We start from the raw sequence: 19,534 nt of genomic DNA, 5'->3' as shown, positions 1-19,534 counted from the left end.
TCAGAAGGTCGGCAGTTCAGAATGGCAGATGAAGTTGATGGACTATATGGAACTGGCGGAAATGACTGGCAGAATCCGAGACCAGGGAGAAGATTCGGTGGAAGAAGACTGGAAAAAGTTTAAAGACTATTTACAGAAATACTGTAAAATTAATGAATGTTAGAAGTATGTTGGAATGAAGTTATATGGCTTTAGTAGAAATGTTATAAGGAATTAAGTATAAATAGATTAATAGAATATTAAAGGAAAAAATAAGGTTAGAATGTGTTAAGATAATTATAGGATAGAAAACAGAGGAAGATGGAAAGGAATTGCTGAAACAATTAACAGAAGTGGAATACAAAAAGGGAGGTATGAGGAGGTCGTTGAAATAAGTGAATGAAAGATAAGATACTGAAATTGTTTGATGTGTTTTAAACTGTTTTTGTTTGGTTATGTTAGTTTAATGTGTCAGTGTTATGTAGTGTTTTTGTATTGTATTGTTCTTTTTTTGTAGTGTTGTGTTTAAATTGTTGGAAAAGTAATAAATATTATTTTCAAAAAAAGAAGGTCGGCAGTTCAAATCCCCACGACGGGGTGAGCTCCCGTTGCTCGGTCCCTGCTTCTGACAACCTAGCAGTTTGAAAGCACGCCAGCGCAAGTAGATAAATAGGTACCGCTCTGGCGGGAAGGTAATCAGCGTTTCCGTGCCCTGCTCTGGTTCACCAGAAGCGGCTTAGTCATGCTGGCCACATGACCCAGAAGCTGTACGCCAGCTCCCTCGGCCAGTAAAGCAAGATGAGCGCCGCAACTCCAGTCGGTCACAACTGGACCTAACGGTCAGGGGTCCCTTTCCCTTAAGGTAAAGGGAGCAGTATTTTTATTATAACAGCTGTATACAGGTATTACTGGACAGAGCCAATCGTCTTCCACCCACCGTGCAATTATGGTGCTTAAAAAAAAAAGTGGGGCTTTTTTCTGTGAGTACTCCAACATCCACAACATTCCCCAACTGTTCAAAGTATTGAAGGGTTAATCTTCATATTTTCTGCACATAGTGAGTTTCTGCAAAATTTACTTCTGCAAATTGTGGTTAAGCAGCCAGCTAGACCCACAGTTGCAAGCTAAATTTTGACCAGACAGGCTATGGGGCCATTTCCTGCCTTGCGCTTCTTGCTTCAGTAATGCAAGATAAAAAAAGACACGTACAAGGGGCTGCTTAGCTAGCAAAAAAGACACGTGTACGAAGGAGAGGGGAGGGACTGCTAAGCAAGCAGAAAAGGCACACGTACAGGGGTAAGAGGAGGAAGTGCTTAGCAAGCAATATAGATATGCCCTAAAAGGGAATAAGTGAAAACTTGCCAGCTGATTGGGGAAGTTTTGGGGGAGGTCTTGAGAGGTGGGTGAATGCTTTCAGGTATAAGAAAGTTTGCTGATGTGTATTACTTTGCAGTCATATTTCAGAAACTATATTCTGCTGGCTGTCTCTGTGCACAGATAAAACCCTTTTCTCCAAAGAAGAAACTTTCCTGGTGTTATTTTACTCTTTCTTTGGTCCTGGGGACGCGGGAAAAACGATTCCCTGGCGAAATAAGGCTTTAGTATGGCACTTACTATAACAATTCCATGGTGAGTACCTGCACCTTTATTGCTTTAAAAGCAAGCACTGAAAAAAGGGGTTGCTTTTTAAATTTATTGCTTTATTTTTCACGACAGAAAATGAAGCAAAGAACTCCCCCTCTGTCCTTACAAATTAAAATTTCCCTCCACTTTTTCTCAGTACTTCCCATGAAGAATATTTATTTTACATCTGTAGTGTAAATTCAGCACGTATTGAAAGTACATGGTTCCCCCCAAAAGATTCATGGGAGGGGTTGCATGTGAGGAATTCTTTGGCCGGTAGTCTGTCCGGCAGCTGCTGCAAGTCCCTGTTCAATGTTCCTGTGTCTCTGTGTCTGTGAGGAGAATACAGGACACTGCAAAAGACACTGTGTGTAATGAATGTGCAATAAGCCAGAGATAGTGTTCCCTCCCTATAATATAAACAGGGAGACTTCTGTCCAGGAGATTGGGGGGGGGTTGCCCCTTCAGCAGACATCATACACAAACACACCGACTACCAAAATCAACACAATCACTTCTGCAAATGTCCCCACAAAATACATCATTACAGTTTTTCCTAACCATTCAAAAGGAACTGTGCTGCACATAACAATTCACTGATAAATGTACAGTGGTACCTCGAGTTAAGTGTTAATTCGTTCCAGAGGTTCGTTCTTAACCTGAAACTGTTCTTAACCTGAAACTGTTCTTAACCTGAAGCACCACTTTAGCTAATGGGGCCTCCTGCTGCCGCCACACCGCAATTTCTGTTCTCATCCTGAAGCCAAGTTCTTAACCCGAGGTACTATTTCTGGGTTAGCGGAGTCTGTAACCTGAAGTGTATGTAACCTGAAGCGTATGTAACCTGAAGCGTATGTAACCTGAGGTACCACTGTATCTATGTCCTGGCTCACTGGGAAAACTTCAGAAATTCATATAGAATCACTTGAGTGTTGGATTTACACCATTCCAACGTTGTTCTGTTCAGGAAGGAAATGGCTGCCAAGGGAGGAGCTTGGGACATGAGTGAGGGCAGCCATAATCCCTAAAGTGTGAGGCCATGTACTCAGCAGCCCCTCTGCCTGAGTAATAATCTCTGGCATCCTGATACCTGAGTGCGGGACAGGTAAGCCATTCCAGAAACAATAGCAAACCCAGATCAAGACAAAAGGGTGTGATTAACTTGGCTGGGAAACAGGGACATGTAAATACCTCTTTTGCATCACTTGATGTAATTTTAGGGGTGTTGTGGGTATCTCTGTAAAACTGATCAGAGTGGGAGCCATCCTTTGTTCTGGGCTTCCTTCCTGGTGGTGGGCGGAGGTCCTAGAATCATAGAATCATAGAATCATAGAATCATAGAGTTGGAAGAGACCACAAGGGCCATCGAGTCCAACCCCCTGCCAAGCAGGAAACACCATCAGAGCACTCCTGACATATGGTTGTCAAGCCTCTGCTTAAAGACCTCCAAAGTAGGAGACTCCACCACACTCCTTGGCAGCAAATTCCACTGTCGAACAGCTCTTACTGTCAGGAAGTTCTTCCTAATGTTTAGGTGGAATCTTCTTTCTTGTAGTTTGGATCCATTGCTCCGTGTCCGCTTCTCTGGAGCAGCAGAAAACAACCTTTCTCCCTCCTCTATGTGACATCCTTTTATATATTTGAACATGGCTATCATATCACCCCTTAACCTCCTCTTCTCCAGGCTAAACATGCCCAGCTCCCTTAGCCGTTCCTCATAAGGCATCGTTTCCAGGCCTTTGACCATTTTGGTTGCCCTCCTCTGGACACGTTCCAGTTTGTCAGTGTCCTTCTTGAATTGTGGTGCCCAGAACTGGACACAGTACTCCAGGTGTGGTCTGACCAGAGCAGAATACAGTGGCACTATTACTTCCCTTGATCTAGATGCTATACTCCTATTGATGCAGCCCAGAATTGCATTGGCTTTTTTAGCTGCCACGTCACACTGTTGGCTCATGTCAAGTTTGTGGTCAACCAAGACTCCTAGATCCTTTTCACATGTACTGCTCTCAAGCCAGGTGTCACCCATCTTGTATTTGTGCCTCTCATTTTTTTTGCCCAAGTGCAATACTTTACATTTCTCCCTGTTAAAATTCATCTTGTTTGTTTTGGCCCAGTTCTCTAATCTGTCAAGGTCGTTTTGAAGTGTGATTCTGTCCTCTGGGGTGTTAGCCACCCCTCCCAGTTTGGTGTCATCTGCAAATTTGATCAGGATGCCCTTGAGTCCATCATCCAAGTCGTTGATAAAGATGTTGAATAAGACCGGGCCCAAGACAGAACCCTGTGGCACCCCACTAGTCACTCTTCTCCAGGATGAAGAGGAACCATTGATGAGCACCCTTTGGGTTCGGTCAGTCAGCCAGTTACAAATCCACTGAGTGGTAGCATAGTCAAGACCACATTTTACCAGCTTCTTTACAAGAATATCATGGGGCACCTTGTCAAATGCCTTGCTGAAATCAAGGTAGGCTACATCCACTGCGTTCCCTTCATCTACCAGGCTTGTAATTCTGTCAAAAAACGAGATCAGGTTAGTCTGACATGACTTATTTTTCAGAAATCCATGCTGACTATTGGTGATCACAGCATTCCTTTCTAGGTGCTCACAGACTGTTTGCTTAATGATCTGCTCTAGAATCTTCCCTGCTATTGATGTCAGACTGACTGGGCGGTAATTATTTGGGTCCTCTCTTTTCCCCTTTTTGAAAATAGGGACAACATTCGCCCTCCTCCAGTCTGCCGGGACTTCGCCTGTTCTCCAGGAATTCTCAAAGATGACTGCCAGTGGTTCTGAGATCACATCTGCCAGTTCTTTTAATACTCTTGGATGCAGTTCATCTGGCCCTGGAGACTTGAATACATCTAAACTAGCCAAATATTCTTGTACTATCTCCTTAGTTATTCTGGGCTGTGTTTCCTTTGCAGAATCATTTGCTCCAAATTCTTCAGGTCGGGCATTGTTTTCTTTATCGGAGAAGACTGAGGCAAAGAAGGCATTGAGGAGTTCAGCCCTTTCTGTGTCCCCTGTTTGCATTTCACCATCTTCTCCTCTGAGTGACCCCACTGTTTCTTTGTTCTTCCTTTTGCTACGAACATACCCATAGAAGCCTTTTTTGTTGCTTTTAACCTCTATAGCAAGCCTGAGTTCATTCTGTGCTTTAGCATTTCTGACTTTGTGTCTACACGTGCTGGCTATTTGTTTGAATTCCTCTTTGGTGGTTTCCCCCCTTTTCCATTTTTTGTACACATCCTTTTTTAATCTTAATTCAGTTAAAAGTTCTTTAGATAGCCACCCTGGCTTCTTTAGGCACCTTCCATGTTTCCGTCTCATTGGTATTGCCTGACGTTGTGCTTTTACTATCTCCCTCTTAACAAACTCCCAGCCATCATGAACTCCCTTTCCTTTTAGTATTGCTGTCCATGGGATCTCACCCAGCACTTCCCTAAGTTTTATGAAGTCGGCTTTCTTAAAGTCAAGAAATTGAGTCCTAGTATGCTTGGCTGCTCCTTTCCGCTGTATAGTAAACTTCAGAAGAGCATGATCACTCGCGCCTAATGATCCTTCCACATCTACCCCACTAACCAGGTCATCGACATTGGTTAGGACCAGATCTAAAATGGCTGTTCCTCTTGTTGCTTCTCCCACTTTCTGGACAATGAAGTTGTCTGCAAGGCCAGTGAGGAATCTGTTTGACCTTATGCTCTTGGCTGAGTTTGACGTCCAACAAATATCCGGGTAATTGAAGTCCCCCATTACTAATATCTCCCTTCCTTTTGCATGCTTGGCCATCTGTTCCAGGAAGGCATCATCTATGTCCTCCGTTTGGCTTGGGGATCTATAGTAAACTCCCACAATGAGGTCTCTGTTATTCTTCTCTCCCTTAATTTTGACCCAAATGATCTCACTTTGGCTTTGAGGTTCTAAATCTTGGATCTCTTCACAGGTATACACATCCCTGACATATAATGCCACTCCTCCTCCTTTCTTGTCTGGTCTGTTTCTCTGAAATAGATTGTATCCCCCCATTATTACATTCCAATCGTGGGACTTATCCCACCAGGTTTCAGTGATGCCTATTATGTCATATTTAGTTTGCTGTACCAAGAGCTCAAGCTCATCTTGTTTATTTCCCATGCTTTGCGCATTAGTGTACAGACATTGAAGTCCATTAATCATTCCCCCGTGTCTCTTATTTAAGGATTTTTTCCTCCCACCACTAGGTCCGCGTGCTGTTTGCTCCATTTGGTCTATGACATCTGGATGATCATCTTCATTAATTGATAGACTCCTACCTTCAGGAGCACTGTCTCCCTCCCCCACATTAGTCAGTTTAAAGCCCTCCTGATGAGGTTTCTGAGATTTTTGGCAAAAACATTTCTCCCAACCGTTGTGAGGTGCAGCCCATCACTTGCCAGAAGTCCATCTTCAAGAAACTGCAGTCCGTGATCTAAGAATCCAAACCGTTCCTGTTTACACCATTTGCGAAGCCAGCTGTTCACTTCCACTATTTCCCCCTCTCTCCCTGGGCCACGTCGTTCAACTGGGAGGACAGACGAGATGACAATTTGTGCATTTAGTTTCTTCAATTTCCTGCCGAGAGCCTCGTAGTCTCTTTTGATCTTCTGGAGGCTATTGCTTGCAGTGTCATTGGTTCCCACATGAACCAAGAGGAAGGGGTAATTGTCAGTGGGTTTTATGATTCCTTGCAGTCGTTCAGTTACATCTTGGATCTTAGCCCCAGGGAGACAGCACACTTCCCGAGACATCTTGTCAGGCCCACAGATCACTGCTTCTGTTCCCCTCAGTAGGGAATCCCCTATCACCACTACATGCCTCCTCTTGGGTTTGGTCGGGGTTCTTCCATGAGCTGTCCGTTCCAAGGTCGCCTGCACATTCCCTGAGGACTGACTTTGCTGCTCGTCTTCATATACCTGATCGACTGTAATGAGGGAGAGATCCTCAAATGGAGTCTGCTCTCCGTCTTCCATGCTAGGGGAGAGGACCTCAAAGCGATTGTGTATTTCTAAACAATCAGAGTGAACCCTGGGCCTCCTACTTCTTTGAGTCACGTTTCTCCATATATCTGGCTCCTGTGTTGGTGAACTAGCCTCCTTCTCAGGGGAGTCCCCTGTCTCCTCCTTGGTGGGAACGGTGTGCTCTGTTGCTTCCAAGAAGAGCTCCAGCTCTCTAATTCTTTGGAGCGTAGCTACACGTTCCTCCAGTTGCTGGACTTTGTCTTTTAAAAGGGCAATCAACATGCAATTGCTGCAGGTAAAGCTGCCTGCAACCTTTGGCAAGATGGCAAACATTGCGCAGGAATCGCAGGTGACTGCAGCTGTTCCCTCCCCTTCCATCTTGAGATCGTGTCGTTGGGGGTGGCTACAGAGGTCCTCCATCATAAAAAGCTTGAAGACAGGACAAATAACTTCCCCCACAAAAAAAACCTAGGTCTCCCGCAACAAATGTTTGAGACTAGCTCCCCTAAATATAAAAGATGGATATAACTAGGCGCGCGACGCTGCCCTGCAAACTCTGATAAGCTCCTCCCACAGCTAATCCCCTGTCTCAACAGAAACCCTGCCCCCTCTGACCTTTACACAGGGAAAACAGCTAATCAGCCACAAAGAAACACACACACACAAGAAAACCCTTTTTGCTCCTTCTTCAACTGCTGCCCTGAAAACTCTGATAAGCTCCTCCCACAGCTAATCCCCTGTCTCAACAGAAACCCTGCCCCCTCTGACCTTTACACAGGGAAAACAGCTAATCAGCCACAAAGAAACACACACACACACACACACACACAAGAAAACCCTTTTTGCTCCTTCTTCAACTGCTGCCCTGCAAACTATTGCAACTCTGTTGCAATAGTTTTTTTAAAATAAAGATCAGGCCTCCTGGCACCTGTTTTGTTCCTATGTTCCTGGCTGGTGTCTCTGTTTGGTAATCCAGGTGAGCCCAAGGATTTTCCTATAACAAGACCCTTGAACGTGCTCCTCAAAATGCAATCTGAACAAAACTGGTGAAGCAGTGAGGACGATATATTCTTGCAAGAGCTGAGAGCCAAAGCAGGCACAGTCCAGCTGGGGCAAAGAATGAGCTTCTATTCCCCATGCACACGTTCCCTCTCTCCTCTTCCCATTGCTTGGGTGCTACAAGGTTTTCCTTCCCCCAATTATCAAATAACAGACAAGAGGCTGAGCGTGGAGACAAACTTCCCCTTCCTCCTCTGAGTTGCCTCCACTTCCGGCTTCACCAGCAGAGATAAAATTGGGGTTTGCAAAGGAGGGAGGGAGGGAGGGGAGGAGGCGGGAAGCAGCGCTGCGTCATATGGAGGCGGAGGAGGGGGCTGCTTCCTAATCAAGCCTCCTAATTAAGCGCCCTCACTCCCTGCCTCCCACGCGGGGGCTCCCATTCCCGCCCCCGCTGCCCGGGATTTCGGGTGAGTGCAAAGCCAGTGGCGGGGAAGGAGGGAAGGGGCTTTGCGAGGGGGTCCAGGATGAGAAGCCCCGGGACGGGGAGAAGAGAAGGGAGGAAAGGGAGCTGTTTCCTTAAAGGGGGCCTTGAAGGGGGGGGGAGAGAGAGAGATGCTTCCTCCTGCAGGGATCTGGTGCAAAGGGAGCTGCAGGGATGGAGGGGGGAGATGGGAGAGGGGTGGGCATTGCTGGCCAGGATCGCCTTAATAATAGCATTAATTTTAATATTTATACCCCAGCAGAAGACCCCTCGCAGGAGGACCTCAGTGTCCCGGCTTCCTTCCTTCCTTATCTTTAGGTACCAGGCCAAAGCATTCCTCTTCTCTCAGGCATTTGGCTCATGAAACTATCTATGGCCTTCACAACTGCAGAGGAAGGGACGTTGTCTTTTTTATTTCTTACTCTGTTATGCATCTCTGTGTTTTTCTCTTGTAAGCTGCCCTGTGATCTTCGGAGGAAGGGCAGTATAGAAATGTAAAGAATAGCAGGAAAAAACAGGAAGCCCTGTTGTGTTCAAGGGGGAGGTTGGGACAGAGTCTCTGACCAGCATGTATAGCAGGACGGGCTTAGGAGGGAATAATAATAATAATAATAATAATAATAATAATAATAATAATACTTGCACTCAGCCTATCTGACTGGGTTGCCTCAGCCACACTGGGTGGCTTCCAACAAAATAAAAAACACCAAAAACTTCCCTGTACAGAGCTGCCTTCAGAAGTCTTCCGTTTTGTAGAAATGCCCTTCAAATTTAAAGAAGTGCCCTCTTTAAGGAATCATGTGGTATAAACATGTATGTTGTCTTCTAGGTCCAAACACACACAGAACACACATGTATGAGCAAGCAGTGCTCCAAAGTGCTTCTCTTGTGAACTTGCCATCTAAGTTGTTTACTCTTGACCAAAACTCCTGTTTCCCAAAAGGACTGGAGGGGGGGGGTCTCCTCACCACTTTTAACCCCCCCACTCCCACCGCATGGAAGGCGGAGGACGTGTTCATTCACAATCCCAGTAAACAATGTGTGTATCTGAAGTGAACCACGTGCTGCAGCTCCTTCCCCTCTCACTGGGCTGCAGAGGAGGAAAGGGATGGGTTTGAAGGCTCTTCCTGCCTCTCTCCCCTGAGGAACAAGAGCAAAGGGTGTTTGCAGGACAGGAGGACAGAGGAGGAGGCAGCGAGGGCAGAGGGAGCAGTGGGTGGATCCCCCGCCTCTCCCAGGGGCTGCTGATGCAAGCAAGCGGCTTCCTTCTTCTCCATGCAAGGGCCACCCATGTATTCAGAGCAGTCCTTTGCAGATGAACTCTTAAGTCCCATGGGATATATATATATATATATATGCATGCACACACACACAGATTTTCAATTACAATAATCCAATAAAAGCCTCATTGACACAACACCAAATTATAATACAATTAATAATGCCAATTGTTCAGACGCCAAATGATACAATTTTGTTGGTCCCCACGTGAATTGATGGCTGGATTATTTACTTTATCATCATTCCAAAATCTTACTAATTCCAAAATAAAAAAAATCCTTCCAGTAGCACCTTAAAGACCAACTAAGTTAGTTCTTGGTATGAGCTTTCGTGTGCATCTGAAGAAGTGTGCATGCACACGAAAGCTCATACCAAGAACTAACTTAGTTGGTCTTTTAAGGTGCTACTGGAAGGAATTTTTTTATTTTGACTATGGCAGACCAACACGGCTACCTATCTGTTACTAATTCCAATTACACACAAGTCAGAATAACAAACCCTTATACCACATCTGCAATTTTAACGACTTCTATTCGCGTTAACACATCAAATAATTTACAGTCCTAGGGGTGAAGCATTCAAACTCTCTTTGTTCTTGTGTGTGGCTATTATTGTGCCCATAATGTTTCTTCCTGTCCTTGTCCTGTATTATGCCTATCTTTTGTTAGTTGTCGCTGTTCTACATCATGTCTTGGGTGGAGCTAGTATTCCACAGCTGTTTTATAAGTTCTCCATTGCACCATTCCAAGCTTCATTATTTTGCACCTTAAGCAGCAGCTGCAGAAATCATACTATCAAAATAAGTATACACCATTTCCTCTCAGCCTGGCAAGGAGAGGAAAGCTAGCTAGCTAGCTAGCTAGTAATGAACCTTCTTTGGCAAGCTTCCAGCCCACTGTTATTTCTCCATTCAGCCGATAAGAAGTTAGATCCAATTAAACTAAATTTGAAGTCTTTAGCATTATTCAGTTCAGCCTGAGGATAAAAAGTAGGGAATGGTGTCTCATAAACCTTTGGAAAATATAGTTTCTCTCCCTCCCCCCCATTTTTTCTTTACACACACAGTTCCATTTGATGTTATATTCCACATCTGCAATCCATTTTTCACCGCCATCGCCAATACATCCATGATTTTAACAAGTATTTCAGGGGAGAGTTGCCGAATCATAAATATAAAAAATCAAACTTAGTATAAAGAAGCCAAAGGCTTCAACCCCACTCCGACTTTTACATGGAATGATGTTGTTTTTCCAAGTTAAAACCTTAACGAGCTTGCAACTTTTCGATTATGTAGTTCATGATCTCACCTTTCCCAGCACGCCTCTGTAGATTAGTCCAAATTAAAATCTAATGAACAGAAATACCTCTGCTTCTTCATGGCAGCTTAGGTGAGTTATCGGCAGGCAAAGTGCTTTTGTATTCAGTGCCTCCCTGCCTCTCGCATTCCATTCCAGAGCAAGAGCCAGGTACCAAGACAATCTGTGAGTGAAGCCCGTTTTCCCATCCCTGGGGGGGATTTGCAATGGTGATTACCCTCAATCATACTTGTTTTTTCTTCGATAATGATCTCCCGCTGTTGTAGGAGTTGCCTCCATTAAGGCAGACCAGAACCGGAAGCCCCATGGGCAGGAGAATCCCTGCAGGGGCTCTCAGACTCCCTTGGCTTCTTCTTCTTCCCTCCCTCCCAGGAAGCTGCAACTTGCTCTGGATTCTGCGCTCCTCAGGAAGCTGAAGCTGCAAACCTAGCTGAGACTGAACCTGCAACCCTGGCCAGGATGGAAGGAGGAAGATGGACGGGTGACCTGGTCAGGCTGTCTCCCGCATCCCTCCCCACAACCTCTGAGCATTCCCTCCCAAGACACTTGGAGAAATCTAGTGAGTTCCAGGGAAGAGGAGATGGGGACAGGGATAGATGGATGGTGGAGGGAGAAAGAGGAAAAGATGGAGAGGAGACAAATGGAAGGAAGTTCCTGACAGGAAGAAGGAAGTGGTGAGGCCTTCTCCAAAGCAGCTCTTTGTTTTTGGAATCACTTTCATAAAGTAGTGGGAGCAGATTTTCTTCCTCCAGGCTTTTAAATCTCTCATTTTATTTCCACTGCGGGATTAACTGATGATAATGATGTTGCACACCAGTCCAGAAAAATGGGTGAAGAGGGCTATGGAAATGCTTTCCTGTAATTATCATAGAATCATAGAGTTGGAAGAGACCACAAGGGCCATCGAGTCCAACCCCCTGCCAAGCAGGAAACACCATCAGAGCACTCCTGACATATGGTTGTCAAGCCTCTGCTTAAAGGCCTCCAAAGTAGGAGACTCCACCACACTCCTTGGCAGCAAATTCCACTGTCGAACAGCTCTTACTGTCAGGAAGTTCTTCCTAATGTTTAGGTGGAATCTTCTTTCTTGTAGTTTGGATCCATTGCTCTGTGTCCGCTTCTCTGGAGCAGCAGAAAACAATCTTTCTCCCTCCTCTATGTTACATCCTTTTATATATTTGAACATGGCTATCATATCACCCCTTAACCTCCTCTTCTCCAGGCTAAACATGTCCAGCTCCCTTAGCCATTCCTCATAAGGCATCGTTTCCAGGCCTTTGACCATTTTGGTTGCCCTCCTCTGGACATGTTCCAGTTTGTCAGTGTCCTTCTTGAACTGTGGTGCCCAGAACTGGACACAGTACTCCAGGTATAATTATTTGCTCTTCATATATTTAAATTGTTTCTATTACCAGCATCCAAACACAATAAATGCATGCACCTCCCCAGTTTGATTTGTTTAGGGACAAAGGACCAATTATCATGATACACAATTCCTGTGGCTGGAGGCTCTATACATGGGATGGGCATAGGAAGACCAAAGGTGGCTAGTATTATAAGCAAATTGTGTAAACTTGCCAATCTTACAGACTGGGGTTGTGTGTGAAAGTGAGTGAGGGAGTGGGAGGGATAATAATTTAGAGCACCCCTGCAATTTTGTCCACCCATAAGCTTACATGGAGAAACTGTGGTACAACTTTGGTACACAAAGCCAACAAAGAGACTCATAAGTTTATAGTGGCACCAGCTTTCCTGGACAAGAGTCCACTTTGTCAGACTGCAGCCCACAAAAGCTTAGGCCATAATATCTCTACTTACATTAGGTTTGGGTTGTAGAATTTCGGGGTGCGAACGCTACAAATGCTGCATAGCTCATCAATTTTTCTTGCCATTGTTCTTTCGTTGGGATTTCCTCATTCTTCCATCCTTGAGCTAACAAGACTCTTGCCGTTTTGTAGCATACATAAATAAGTTCTTTATTTTTTTTGGCAGGTTTTGCCCTACAATCCCTAACAAAAATGCTTCTGGTTTTTTTAACATATGTTAATTTAAACTTTTTTTCCATTCATTATATATCATTTCCCTTTTTTTTTTTTTACTTCTCTACATTCCCACCACATATGATAAAAAGTCCCTTCTTTTTCTTTACATTTCCAACATGTGTTTAACCTGGTTTTATACATTTTTGTTATCTGTACTGGTGTTATATACCATCTATACATCATTTTCATATAGTTTTCTTTCAAAAGAGAACAGTCTGTAAATTTTAAAAATATTTTCCACGCTTTTCCCCAGTGCTCAAATTGTATATTGTGTCCTATATCTTGTGCCCATTTGATTTGACCACCTCATCTTTTATTTCCCATTCTAGCAAGATACTATATGCTTTGTTCAGCAACTTCACTTCTTCTATAACTTCCCTTTGAAATCTAGAAGTTGTATAACTAAATCCCTTCTTGTTGTCTTCCTTGTACATCTCTTGTAATTGTCTGTAGTGTAACCAACTCTGAAAATGGTCTTTTATTTCCTCCTAATCTTTTAATTTCCATTTTCCTTCTTGATCCTTTAACAAATCTCTATATATAGGCCAACTAAATATTGATACATTTCCCACAGTTTTCATTTACCTAAATTGTCCATAAACGTCTTTACTTTACAAGTGATTCTTAAAGTCCAGCTAACGTTTTGATTTGCTTGCAGTAATCTCTTAGGCAAAATTATAATTTTCCCCCATTCTTTTTTAAATTCCTTATCTTCTTGACTGCAGAGTCTCGTGGTAAATTTTGCAATTTCGGCAGAGTCTAGCAGTTTGACTTGCCATTCTTCCCTAATCAAGATTGTTGCATATTTCCATTTTTGGAATAATAACATCCGTGCAGCTGTTGTCGCATACATAGTCTTTCCTGGTCTTTTGGGATCTCTGTACCTGTAATTCCTAATAAAAGGCTTCTAGTTTCTTAACAAAAGTTGTTTTAAACATTTTTTCAATTCATTATATACCATTTCCCAAAATAATTTTGTTATCTTACATGACCACCACATCTCTTTTCTTTTCTTTTCTTTTCTCTTCCTCTCTTTGGAAATCACTCATAGCTGAGTAAGATTATCTTCCACAAACGCGGTTTTAACAATGAGTCCGTAAGTGACTGTGGAGGCCAATTCTGGATCCACACGACCTTCCACAGAGGGGACATTGTTTTCCGGGTGGGAGTTGATCACAGTGTGGATTTGCCAAGCGTGCCTTCCTCTTAGCATGTTTCTCCCTTGCAACCCGAGTTTGAGTGTCCTCAAAGCCCATGACACGTTCTCCAATTGTAGCGCTCGCAGGCAAGCGTTTCCCAGTTGTTGGTATTTATACTACATTTTTTAATATTTGTCTTGAGACAGTCTTTAAACCACTTTTGTTGACCACCAGCATTACGTTTCCCCTTTTTAAGTTTGGGGTAGAGTAGTTGCTTTGGAAGATTATAATCAGGCATCCGCACAACATGACCAGGCCATCAAAGTTGATGTTGAAGAATCATTTGCACATATAGTAAAAGGTACCCACGTCTCTTTACATTTCCAGCAGGTATTTGAATTTGTTCTATACATTTTAAATAACTTGCTAGGAGTCAAATACCACTGATACATCATTTTCATATAGTTTTATTTCAATGTACAACAAGCTGTAAAGTCCAGATCTGTTTTCCAAAGCCTCTCCCAATCTGCCATTTGTATGTTATGTCCTTAGTCCTTTGCCCATTTAATCATAACTGATTTGACTTGTTCATCCTTTGTTACCATTCTAGGAGCAAGTTATACATTTTAGACAGATTTTTGTTGTTACTTCCTAAGAGTTCTTTTTGAAATTGTGATATCTCATAACTAAAACCTTTCTTTTTGTCTGTCTTAAATATATTGTTTAGTTGATGGTACTGTAACCAGTCAGTTACAGCTTCCCTTATCTCTTCAAAATCTTTTAATTTCAGTTGGTTTTCATCTTCAGTTAACAGCTCTCTGTAAATTGGCCAATTACTTCTCATATTCCGTTTTTTCAGAGATATTGCTTCAAGGGGGAAAGCCACCAGCAATTTTTTATTTGCTCAAGCAAATTTTTATACTTCTCCCATACCCTAAAAATTGATTTTCTTACTATAGTGGTACCTCAGGTTAAGAACTTGATTCGTTCTGGAGGTCTGTTCTTAATCTGAAACTGTTATTAACCTGAAGCACCACTTTAGCTAATGGGGCTCCGGCTGCTGCTATGCCTCCGGAGCACAATTTCTGTTCTTATCCTGAAGCAAAGTTCTTAACCCAAGCTACTATTTCTGGGTTAGTGGAGTCTGTAACCTGAAGCTTCTGTAACCCGAGGTACCACTGTATATGATTCTGAAAAGCTCTATGCACCTCCCAGATTTAAAATACCTCCTAGAGGTATTTTAAAATGTCCTCCCAGATCTAAAATACCTGTGTTTTCCAATGTAATCAATTCCCGGTTCTAGCAGATACAGGATGCTTCATACTAAAGTTTCAAATCCAGCAGGGTGAAAGAAGAAGAGAAGAGTTTGGATTTGATATCCCACTTTATCACTACCTTCAGGAGTCTCAAAGCGGCTAACAATCTCCTTTCCCTTCCTCCCCCACAACAAACACTCTGTGAGGTGAGTGGGGCTGAGAGACTGAGAGACGTCAGAGAAGTGTGAGTAGCCCAAGGTCACCCAGCAGCTGCATGTGGAGGAGCAGAGATGCGAACCCGGTTCCCCAGATTACGAGTCTACTGCTCTTAACCACTAAACCGCACTGGCTCTCTCTCCTCTCTCTCTTACAACTGTAAATAATTTATATTTTATCCTTGGTTTCTTCCCTTGCCAGATAAACCTAGATATGTCTTTTTGCCATTTTTCAACGCATCCTGTGTTGCCTATCGCCATGACTGATTGGAATAAAAATGACATTTTTGGCAATACATTATTTTTTATTACTGAGATTCTTCCCCAAAATGATAAATTCATTCTTCCCCATAGATCTAAAACTCTTTTTCTTTCTTTCCACACGTTCTAAAAATTGTGTTTAAAAATATTAATATTCTTAGCTATCAACCAAACTAAGTATTTGACTTTTTTATGTATAGCTACTGTAACTCTGTTTTCTGTTGTAATTCCTTTTTGTTTTACTCCGTCAGGTTTTTTACCAAAAACCCTAAGTCTTATTCTTGTTTAGTTTAAAGCCTATGACCTGCCTGAAGTCCTGTATCTTTTCTAACACCTTTGGTAGAGTATTTTTGAGATTACAAGGTCAACTACAAAAGCTTTTAATTTACCATATTTTTCGCCCTATAGGGCGCGCCTAGTTTTTTTTTTGGGGGGAAATTATTTTTCCCCCCCAGGCACGGGGCTGGGGAAGCCCGAGCTTCCCCCGACCCCAGAACAGGCTGCTATCCGCAAGCCTAGGGAGCCCGGTGGGAGCTTCCTGAAGCCTGGAGAGCGAGAGGGGTCGGTGCACACCGACCCCTCTCGCTCTCCAGGCTTCAGCGAAAGCCTGCATTTGCCCTATAGGATGCACACCCATTTCTCCTTCATTTTTGGAGGGGGAAAAGTGCATCCTATAGGAAGAAAAATACGGTATATGTTTTATTTCCTACTGTTATTCCTCTAATTATGTAATTTCTTTGCTCTTATCTCTCCAGGGCCTCTAATACCAAATTAAATAATAATGGTGATAGGGAACATAATTGTCCTGTCCCTTTCGTTATCTTACACTTTTCTGTATCTAACCCTTGTTAACAATCAGCATGGCCTGTTGCTCAGAATAAATGACATCAATTCCTCTCCCAAATGCTTCCCAAAATTCATTTTTTTCTATGAAAACCCATGAGACGTTATCAAAAGCCTTTTCAGCATTTATAAACATTGAGGATGCTTTATCTCATTTCTTACTTCCAAATATTCAATAATATCAATTATATTCCTTATGTTATCCTTCATCTGACATACTGGACTGATTGTGATGAATTATTTCTGCTAAAACACCTTTCATTCTATTGCCCAAAATGTTAGCGATACTCTGATTGGAGATGTGTCTAATTAAGTCAATTCCACCATAGATCTGCATTATAAAATGATGCTGTATTACTTAGTGTGAATGGAGTGATCATGTGTTGCTCTTGCCATTTTCTCATCTGCATTGCTATAAATTGGAACATAGAGAGGACAGTGGAGAATGGGGAAAGTGTTAAAATAACAGAATGTGGACATTGGGTTTGGAATGTGTTCAGTCCCTTTCTTGTCTTTGTTGAAAGTCTTAACAGGATTCTCTCACCTCTACTCCCAAACAGGTGAGGAAGATGACGACCAGTATTCTATGGAGCCTTTGTATTCATTAGGAAGAACAAAGAAACAGTTTAAATGCATGGAATGTGGCATGTACTTTAGTCACAGGGGAAGACTGAGGATACACCAACAAATTCACACAGGGGAGAAACCATTTAAATGTATTGAATGTGGAAAGAGCTTCAGTCAAAGTGCATCACTTAGAAGACATCAACGAACTCACACGGGGGAGAAACCATTTAAATGTATTGAATGTGGAAAGTGCTTCAGTCAAAGTGGAGCACTTAGAATGCATCAACGAACTCACACGGGGGAGAAACCATATAAATGTATTGAATGTGGAAAGAGCTTCAGTGAAAGTGAGAAACTTAGAACGCATCAACGAACTCACACAGGGGAGAAATTTGAATGTATTGAATGTGGAAAGAGCTTCATTCAACGTGGAAACCTTAGAATACATCAACAAACTCACACGGAGAAATCCTTTAAATGTATTGAATGTGGAAAGAGCTTCAGTGAAAGGGGAAACCTTAGAACACACCAACAAATTCACACAGGGGAGAAACCATTTAAATGTATTGAATGTGGAAAGAGCTTCAGTCAAAGTGGATCACTTGGAAGACATCAACGAACTCACACAGGGGAGAAATCATTTGAATGTATTGAATGTGGAAAGAGCTTCATTCAACGTGGAAACCTTAGAAAACATCAACGAACTCACACGGGCGAGAAACCCTTTAAATGTATTGAATGTGGAAAGAGGTTCAGTGAAAGGGGAAACCTTAGAACACACCAACGAACTCACACGGGGGAGAAACCATTTAAATGTATTGATTGTGGAAAGAGCTTCAGTGAAAGTGGAGCACTTAGAAAACATCAACGAACTCACACGGGCGAGAAACCATTTAAATGTATTGAATGTGGAAAGTGCTTCAGTCAAAGTGGAGCACTTAGAATGCATCAACGAACTCACACGGGGGAGAAACCATATAAATGTATTGAATGTGGAAAGAGCTTCAGTGAAAGTAGGAAACTTAGAACGCATCAACGAACTCACACAGGGGAGAAATTTGAATGTATTGAATGTGGAAAGAGCTTCAGTGAAAGTGGAGCACTTAGAAAACATCAACGAACTCACACGGGCGAGAAACCATTTAAATGTATTGAATGTGGAAAAAGCTTCAGTGGAAGTGGAACCTTTAGAATACATCAAGGAACTCACACGGGCGAGAAACCATTTGAATGTATTGAATGTGGAAAGAGCTTCAGTACAAGTGGAACCTTTAGAATACATCAACGAACTCACACGGGTGAGAAACCATTTGAATGTATTGAATGTGGAAAGAGCTTCAGTGAAAGGGGAAACCTTAGAACACACCAACGAACTCATACGGGGGAGAAACCATTTGAATGTATTGAATGTGGAAAGAGCTTCAGTCAGTATGGAAACCTTAGAACACACCAACAAACTCATACGGGGGAGAAACCATTTAAATGTATTGATTGTGGAAAGTGCTTCAGTAGAATTCAACACTTTAGAACACACCAACGAACTCACACAGGGGAGAAACCATTTAAATGTATTGACTGTGGAAAGAGCTTCAGTGAAAGGGGAAACCTTAGAACACATCAACGAACTCACACAGGGGAGAAACCATATAAATGTATTGAATGTGGAAAGAGCTTCAGTGGAAGTGGATCTCTTAGAAAACATCAACGGACTCACACTGGGAAGAAGCCATTTAAACGTATTGAATGTTGAAAGAGCTTCATTGAAAAGGAACACCTTAGGAAAAATCAGCTAACACACAGGGGGAAATTATAGATGTATGGAATCTGGAAAGAGCTCCAGAGGGAGTGGAGACCTTAATATTCATAAGCAAATTCACACAGGCGGATAACCATATAAATGTATGGAGTTTTCCACTCAGGGTTCCCCGTGTTCCTGATAAGTGACGATGACTGTCAAGTCTCTGGATGTGCAGAAGAGAATTTGGTAGTGTTTGTTTTCCATCTTCGGGGCCATGCTGTTTGGAGACCCTTGCTTTTTTAATTTGAACTGTTGATCTGGATAGCTTGGAATCTGGCATTCTGGACTTTCCCCACAATGCTGCTTATTGGTCAGAACAGAGAGCTGGATCCGGATTTCCTGCTTCAGTGCATCATTCCCACGTACACTTCCTCAGTTTGTGAATATGGCTGCTTTGGATTCCTTTGGGCCAGTTACTAATAATCTACTTTTGTTGTTGTTCAAAATGGTTTTTTGCTGGTAATGGGTTCATGAAATTTCAATAAAGCAAAGATCCCTTTCAAGAGATTTATTCTCATGTATTCCACTGTATAGTTTGGTTGGTCTGTGCCACCCCCCTGCCCGGTCGTTTTGTTTCTTGCAGAGCGCCCAGTCTTTTGGTGAAGTGTGTTTGTTGCGCAAGAACTCCAAAGCAGCTTTAATTACGAAACCTGAATTTTCCTGTGTGTGACTGAATCCCACCCCAAAACAGAGATGGTTTGGAAATGTCCTTTTGTCAGATGCATGAAGCATGAATGTAAGCTTCTTATATTTATCT

The 19,534-nt window shown here is 42.7% G+C and overlaps 1 protein-coding gene across 1 annotated transcript in view; it reads left to right on the top strand.

Moving 5' to 3' along the window:
• Positions 1 to 19,284, top strand: part of LOC309524790 (uncharacterized protein) — a 69,862-nt gene extending 50,578 nt beyond the window's left edge. The window contains exons 2-3 of the mRNA XM_082209833.1: positions 11,029 to 11,215; positions 16,973 to 19,284. Of these exons, the coding sequence (XP_082065959.1) occupies positions 11,116 to 11,215; positions 16,973 to 18,729 (1,857 nt within the window). The 5' untranslated portion in view covers positions 11,029 to 11,115 and the 3' untranslated portion in view covers positions 18,730 to 19,284. The remainder of the gene's footprint in view (positions 1 to 11,028; positions 11,216 to 16,972) is intronic.
• The last annotated feature ends 250 nt before the right edge of the window (positions 19,285 to 19,534 follow it).

The sequence above is a fragment of the Podarcis vaucheri genome (genome assembly GCF_965113315.1).
Source record: "Podarcis vaucheri genome assembly, chromosome: 2".
Classification (NCBI taxonomy): domain Eukaryota; kingdom Metazoa; phylum Chordata; class Lepidosauria; order Squamata; family Lacertidae; genus Podarcis; species Podarcis vaucheri.
Note: the sequence above shows the minus strand (reverse complement) of the source record. Positions and strands in the feature narration are given on the sequence as shown.